This window comes from Panthera uncia (assembly GCF_023721935.1).
Source record: "Panthera uncia isolate 11264 chromosome B2 unlocalized genomic scaffold, Puncia_PCG_1.0 HiC_scaffold_25, whole genome shotgun sequence".
In the NCBI taxonomy this organism is placed as follows: Eukaryota; Metazoa; Chordata; class Mammalia; order Carnivora; family Felidae; genus Panthera; species Panthera uncia.
The window spans coordinates 12,844,195-12,851,773 of record NW_026057581.1 but is presented as its reverse complement, the minus strand read 5'-3'; the positions used below and the strand labels follow the sequence as shown (position 1 = coordinate 12,851,773).

General features: G+C 47.8%; 1 protein-coding gene across 2 annotated transcripts in view; it reads left to right on the top strand.

Annotated features, from left to right (window-relative positions):
• Window positions 1–5,836: 5,836 nt before the first annotated feature.
• Window positions 5,837–7,579, top strand: part of JARID2 (jumonji and AT-rich interaction domain containing 2) — a 159,323-nt gene continuing 157,580 nt past the window's right edge. The window contains exon 1 of one of the 2 annotated variants that reach the window (XM_049655017.1): window positions 5,837–6,724. In XM_049655017.1, the coding sequence (XP_049510974.1) occupies window positions 6,680–6,724 (45 nt within the window). In that variant the 5' untranslated portion in view covers window positions 5,837–6,679. The remainder of the gene's footprint in view (window positions 6,725–7,579) is intronic. The other variant, XM_049655018.1, reaches the window with a different exon arrangement.

The window sequence follows — 7,579 nt, the reverse complement described above, 5'->3', positions numbered from 1 at the left end:
CCCTTCCCCCCCACATACGAAGGCAGACTTACATAAAATTAGAAACTTCACATAAAGTATTCAGCCACTTAGGTAAGAATTATTGTCAGTCGGCAATCATTTCTGAAACATAAATTCATCATATTGGGTGAAGCATGTCTCCAAGGCTGTTACATTGACACCAGTTCCTTCTTTAAACAACAACAACAACAAAAGGCCTCTGTGGCCAAATAAGTTTGGCAAACTACAGAACTATATGCCTCTTTGAGATGGAAAAAATCCTACAGTGGTCAAATTATCTTTGTGCGAGTTGGCAATTGCCAAATCTATTTTGTTAACGCATCCCTTTCTTTCCAGCCATATCTAGTAACATTTCATGGAATGATGGGCCTTGGATCACATTGTGGCAAACCAGGGAGGTAGCCTGCACAAGGGATGTGGAGCCAGGAGCATTGGATTTGACTTCTGGCTCTGCGGCCCTACTCTCTGTATGACCTTGAGCAAATCATAACCTCTCTATATTTACTTTCACAGTGGCAGAGTACGGGCCATAATACCTATCTCGATCTGGGTTGTTTTTGTGGATTAGGTGATATTATTATGACTGTGCTTTAAACACTATTAAAAGGTGTCATTAGAGATCACAGAGAAAGAAGACTATATTTAAAAATTAATAATATACACGTATTGGGGGGCATGGGTGGCTCAGTCAGTTAAGCATCCAACTTCGGCTCAGGTCATGGTATCACGGCTCGTGAGTTCGAGCCCCATGTCAGGCTCTGTGCTGACAGCTCAGAGCCTGGAGCCTGCTTCAGGTTCTGTGTCCCCCTCTCTCTTTTCCTCCCCCTCTTGCACTCTCTCTCTCTCTCTCAAAAATAAATAAACATTTTTAAAAAATTTAAAAAAATAATGTACAGGTATAAAGAAAGTTACCCTAGCAATTTTTACTCAACAATTGTCTACTTAAGTGTACTTAGGGGCCAGCACGAGAGGGGAGCAAGGAAGCCAGTACAAAGGTCAAAGCAGGATTAGAGCACGTTGGATCCAGAAATGTCTTTGGTGATAATTTAATTTCACCCTCTAATTTTATAGATGATTAAGGTAAGGCCCAGAGGGGTCAAATGAATAGCTTATGGTCACTCAGAAAGTTAATATTAAAAACATCTGATTCCCATCCAGAGCTTGGACTCATTGCCAAGGCCTGCCTCAGTATGAGACAAATCACGGCCCCATGAAAATTTCAATCTAATCAGGAGGGACAAGATATACAAATGACATCACCCGAAAACAAGACAACACTGAACAACATTTTAAAGCTCCCAAAAACGTGGCTTGTTGTAACCATGTGAAGTGATGGGTAGCTTGACTGTAGTAGTCATTTCAAAGTGAATATGCATATCAAAATATGTTGTACACCTTACGTATATACAGTTTTTATTTAAAAAAAAAAAAAAGTGGCTCAAGTAACAGGGACTATAAGAATGCAGGAACCAGACAGCCAAACAGCCAGGCTGAACTGGAGATAGGACTGTAGCTGGGGATGAATTTGGATATTGTAAGAGGAAGAAAGTAGTGTTCCAAAATGGAACTGGAGATGATAGTGAGATAAAGCGGCTGGCCATAGTCTAAATAATTGGGCATTACAGTTTTGGTGAAATATCCAACAGTAAACCTGCATTGGCCACTTCCAAATTCTGTGAAGTCTCTAGAGCTTTGGGGCAGGATATGACAAGTAGGCAACATGGTCTCTGACTTTGGAAAGTTAATTTCTTATTTGGAGAGAAGAGATGGGAACAGAAGGCAAAATTGGAGAACGGTAGCACGTAAGTATGCAATATAAAGGGGTGTTATATGTGCCGTTAAGGCTTCCTGGGGAAGATGAATCTTGGTATTCCTTGGGAGAACCACAGATGTGATTGGTTTTTGGAAGCATGTGGGATAACCTGGGCCATCCTCTGCATTAAGAAGGAAATGTCAATATGCGTATAATAGAGGACGATGGATTCTTGCTCTCTACTTGGCTACTTTATTTATTTTATTTTTTTAAATAGGCTCTACCCCCAGCGCGAAGCCCAGTGCGAGGTTTGAAGTCATAACCCCGAGATCAGGACCTGAACCGAGGTCAAGAGTCGGACCCTGAACTGACTGAGCCACACAGGCGCCACTTTATTTTTTAAAAATATTTATTAATTTAAGTAATCTCTGTGCCCAATGTGGGGCTCGAACTCATGACCCTGAGATCAAGAGTCGCACGTTCCTCTGACTGAGGCAGCCAGGTGTCCCGTGTCCTTGGTCTTTATTAACTTACGATTCTTTGCCTGTCATTTCTTATGGTAAACCAAAGGGCGGACTAGAATGCTTAACTAAATATGATTTCCGGCACAGATTTGAACCCAGAATGGTGAGTGCCTGCTCTTATTTGTGTCTGATGATTTGCTACCTCTTCCTCTTTCACTTTGTGTTCCCATTCTTCCCAGAGTAGGTAATTGATCTAAATGTAAAAAAGTATAAAATAAGGTAAGATTAGGTTTTCCCTAATCTTAGGGAAGGGTAGGGGAGGACAGACTCTACCCTGTTAATCACCATTCCTTCCAGCTAACCAGTTCCCAAGTCCATTGGACTTTTGACATTCTAAATATTTCTCAACCTGTTCTCTGCTCTCTATGGTATTTCCTCAGCCACTGGAGTCAGATCATAACCATTTCTCACCTCGTTTATGCGGTAACCTTGCAACTGGTTTCTAGGTCTGCCTGCTTCTGGTGTCTTTCTTTTCTCTGATCCTCAATTTCATCTCCCACACGAGCAGAATTACTTTCCAAAAATGCAAATCTGCTTTATTCCTCTAGTGAAAATCCTTCTAAGGTTCTTTTTAGCCTACAGGCAAAGTCCAAACTCCCTTTGCATGGCATACAGAGCCTTTTCTGATCCTGGCTCCTGCTTACCTCCCAGCATCATCTTTAAATCACTCCCAAACAAATATTGGGTCCTATCCATCAGTTTGGTATGTTTTTGGAGTTCTCATGATTTTGTTTTTTCTTCTCTGCTGTGAAGCAGTCTGGCTTCCTTCATACTGCTGAACCCCTATTCATCCTTCAAAACTCCCTAGTTCCTGGTCACCTCTGTCATGTGTTCCCTTTAGCACATTTTTCCATTTGCTAATTAGCACTTTTTAGAGGTATCACAATCCACTGTTAAGTCTGCCTTTTGTACTCAGCTGTGTGTTTCTTAACAAAGGACTTTAAGGCTTTCACTCTGTCTTCAGGGATGACGACAGTGCGACAGTGCTGGCAGGTCCTTGTAGAAGCAATGCCCCCAGTGAGGTCTTCCCTCCGCCCTGCCTGCCGTCATCTCCTACCTGACTGGGAGACATCAAGGCAAGTGCTATGAGGAGGTAAAATCATCAGGAGAAAAAGTGAAGTAGATTATAGGAAACACACAAGAGGAGGACAAAAAGGAAAGGTAATATATGGCTTTGCCAAGGTAGCGGGGAAAGGGTGTTCTCCTGGAGACAGTGCCAGTGCCGTCCCCAACAGGAAAGGCTTTCAATCACCAAAAAGCCAAATCCATTTTCCCTTTCAGGGAAAACAACAACTAATGTTCTCCAAATCTTTTGGAAATGAGCACATTCCTTCCTTTCTCCTGCCCTCAAGCCTCCACTAGAAGGGTTTTTAGTTTGTGCCTGTGGTGCCTGGGAGTTGGTATCCCAGCAGGGGAGTCCTCGGGGCCTGGGACGGACACGCCCGGCCTCAGGGCTAGCTCAGGGATCCAAGAAGAAACCCACCTTTGTTCTTTAATATTTTGCCTGGGGAATGACAGATCTGACATTAAACCTCCAGAAAACTGGTTAACACCATAACGCTGCAGAGGAGTGCAGACCTCGGTCATAATGATCAGAAAATCTTTTGAAAACACCTCGTTGTAACCTAACCATAAAGTCACTTGGGTGGTCACGACTGAAAAGTAGAGTCTGTTCTATTGAGTCCTCCCCCAGCAAATGGCACCAGCAGGCAAGTTTTGCAGTATTAAGGCACAGAAGGTCATTTAGTTTTCTGACTGAAATTTTGTAAGACAAATTTATTTTTTAGGAGGCATTCCGAGTTTTTAAAGAGGTAGAGTAATAACTAAAAAGCATCTGAAAAAGGCATTTTTTAGTGCATTTGCTGAAAGCCTCCTATAACGTGGCTGGTTCTTAGCTAGGTTAATGTTATTACATAATCCTCCCCGCGAGGTTTGGTCATCACGAATTTGTGGAGGAGGCAAATGAGGAGCTCGGAGAAGCAGCCGGTGGCCTTTCAGCGAGGTCTGAGGTCTGATCCGAATCCAGGTCTCTCTCCACCAGTTTCGGAGACCTTTCTGGACCACGGTGACCTCCTGAAACAGTGCCACAAATAAAATCTAACAATTGTGTTAAGCGAGTATTTATACTTTCAAGGTTAGGAGAATCTACGGGATGGGAAGGAGAGTTACGACGTGTAGCCAGGAGCACGGGGGAGTCTGATGACCCCACTTTTCATGTCCTCAGAGGGGAGTCCGAGAGGAATAATTTAAAACATCACTTCTCTGCAGCCACAGTCGAAACAAGCACATTTATGATGCAGAATGGCTGCGTCAGACTCCACAAAGTTGTTACTAAGGGTGAAGGCCCGAGGAGATAACGCGGGGCCTGCTCCTTCATTCACAGCAGCGACCAAGAACCACAGCAGGGGGGGCAGAGGCAGGTAGAAGGCGGCTCCCGCGTGGCCAGCGCGGTTGATATTCCTGGCATTCGGTGATCCAGATGCTTCCCTGCAGTTTGCATGGCCGTACGGCTCGGTCTCCATATTCCACTCGTTTCGAACCTCAACGCGTCGGCCTCCCTTCGCTCGCGGGCACCCCCGATGCCAGACACGCCTCCCCGCGCAGAGCTCCAGCCGGATCCCTCCGGGTGGGGGGGTGGTGGTGGTGATCTCTTGCAAGAGGCGGCCGCCCCGGGTCCCCCTCCCGGCCACCCCCGACGCCGTGCTCGGCCGGCGGGCCGCGTGCCGCGCCGGGAGGTGGCCTTCCAGCGCGTGCGGCTGCGGGGCGCCGGCCGAGGTGACCTCAGCCTACCCCGGGCCCGGCCGCAGCACGCCATGTGCGAATACGCGAGGCGGTGTCCTGAGCTGACACCGGCTGCGCGGCACAGGCAGCAGGCGCCGCCGATCAACTAGTTCGCACCGAGGATTCCTCTTGGTGCGTGGCCCAGTTTTCCTTAGGACGGGCTCCAACCCCTCGCCGACACCGCCCCCCCGCGCCGCCACGCTCCGAGGCCTTCCCCCAGGAAGCCTCGCGTCCCTCCCCCGCCGTTAGGCTCGGGCCGGCGCGCGCGCGATTCCTCGATTCCACAGGCGGTTCGCGCCGCGGGTGGGGGCGGGGCGCCGCCGGGGGAGGGGGGCCGGGGGCCCGGGGGGGCGGGGGCGGGCCGGCGTGGGGAGTTCCTCGCTCGCGGACCACACGCTCTGCGGGCCAATCCCGAGCCAGCCTCTAGCAGTGTCACACGCGGGACACATCCAAGCGTTTGTTGGCAGGGCCGATGAGGGGGAGGGGGCGAGGAGGAGGGAGGGGAGTTGAGTGACAGGCTTGCGGGGCAGGCTGGGAATTGTAGTTTGCAGCTCCCGTGGCCATAGCCATTTTGTAGTCGGGGGACTACAACTTCCAGAAGATCAAGGGGACCATTCTAAGGTGCCCCGGGAATAGGCGGCTCTCCCCGGGGCCGGGAGTCCTGGGGCACTCGTATCCAGCAGCCCCGCTGCAGGTAGACGCGAGGGCAGTGGCGCGGGCTGGCGTGTGGCGGCTGTGGGGTGAGCGGCAAGCTGGGGAAAGGGGGTGAGGTGGAGCGACCGAGCGTGCCATGCATTGGGCTAGGGAGCCTCTCTCAATTCCACTCCCAGATTCGGCGTGGGAGCGATGCCTGAGGGGTTGCCCGGGAAGGCTTCGTCGAAGGTTCTCGGGTGTCTAGTCGACGGGGCTGTCGGGGTCCTTTGGACTGGGCCAGGGTCGGTCGGCGCCGGAGTAGGCGGGCGCCTGGTGGCTCAGCTGTGTGAGTTTTCGGCTAGCGTCCGTCGGGGAATTACCCGAGGAGCCCTAACTTGTATAAAAGCAGAGTCCATTTAAAGTTGGGCTGGATAGCCTCTCTCTCATTGGTTAGGGGGCTTGGAAAAAAGAGACTCGGCGAGCCCTCGCTGTGGTGCTGCCGCCGCCGCCGCCGCCGCTGGAGTTGACTCTTCTGCTCGCACTGCTGCTGCAGCACAAACGTGACTTCCAACATTTTTTATTTATCTTTCCCTTTTCTTTTCCAAGATGTAACTACAGATCAGACACTAAGGACCTTCACGTTTCGCTGATGTAGTTTTTGGAGGAAAAAGGGGGGGAGTGAAGGGCGTCGGTTTTTTTTGTGTGTGTGTGTTTCGGGGGAAATTTTCCATTATGAGTGTTTTACTAAAGTGAATTTTTTTTTGTTTGCTTCGTTCGTCTTTGGCTCTTTTTTTTTTTTTTTCCTTCCCAATTTCGGATTTATTTCAAGGCGAATCGGGCTTTGGGGGAAGAGGAAGAAAAGTCGGATTACAAGATCAACCACCACCAACAACAATAAAAACCACCAGGATATTTTTTTGCAAATTTCTGACGGCTTTAAATTCATGAAGCAATTGTCCCCTTTTGCAATCAGCATTTGGATCTCAGAATGAGCAAGGAAAGACCCAAGAGGAATATCATTCAGAAGAAATACGTAAGTGCTCTTAACAACACATCCTTTGACTTGCAGTTTTAAGCAATGGCTCTGAATGTCAAGTTTATAGATAATTCTGCAGCTGAAGGGTTTTAAACACAGCGTCCGATAAGGCTGTTTCTTTCTTTTCTGAAAGAGGGCTTTTCAGGCAAAGTCGTGTCTGCCTAGTTTGGATGAAAAAACAGATTGGTGTAGCGATACCTCAAGTGAATAAATTGACCTCGAATGACACAACCATAATCTAGTTTTAGATGAAAGGCAGGGGATTTTGGTGTAGCTTGGAGGGGGTGGGGGGGTGGGGGCTGCGGTAATGTAACTAAACTGCATTCTCGGGCGGATTTGGCCCCATATTGCACTTTGCATGCAAATGATCATGTGTTGTTATTATTAATGTTATTTGGAAAATCGTGTAACGCGTGTGTGTTGGAAGCCCTTTAAGTTGCAACCGAGGGTCCGATTATGGCGATCTTGTTCCTTGCACTGGCACATCAAATTTAATGTATGTGGTCGTTTTGGCTTATTTGGTTCGCAACGTAAACCAGTTGGGAATCATGTTACAGCGAATGCATTTGTTGGGATTGACTTTAATAATGGGACTGGTTTTGTTTAAAAATTCATGGTTTCCAGTTTTAGGGGGGAAAGACATACAATATAGCTAATGTTTTTAAGTAGGTATGTGAATGCATGTGTAAGTGACTACAAATGAATTCTCCCTGTTAACTGGGCTTCTGAAATTGGGTGATTATTCAGAGATTTAAATGGTTTGGAATAGTTAAATTTGTTTTGTGCATAGTACAGCTACGTTTTGATTGGCATGGGGAGTGTTTTTGTTTTGTGTATGGCTTTTTTTTTTTT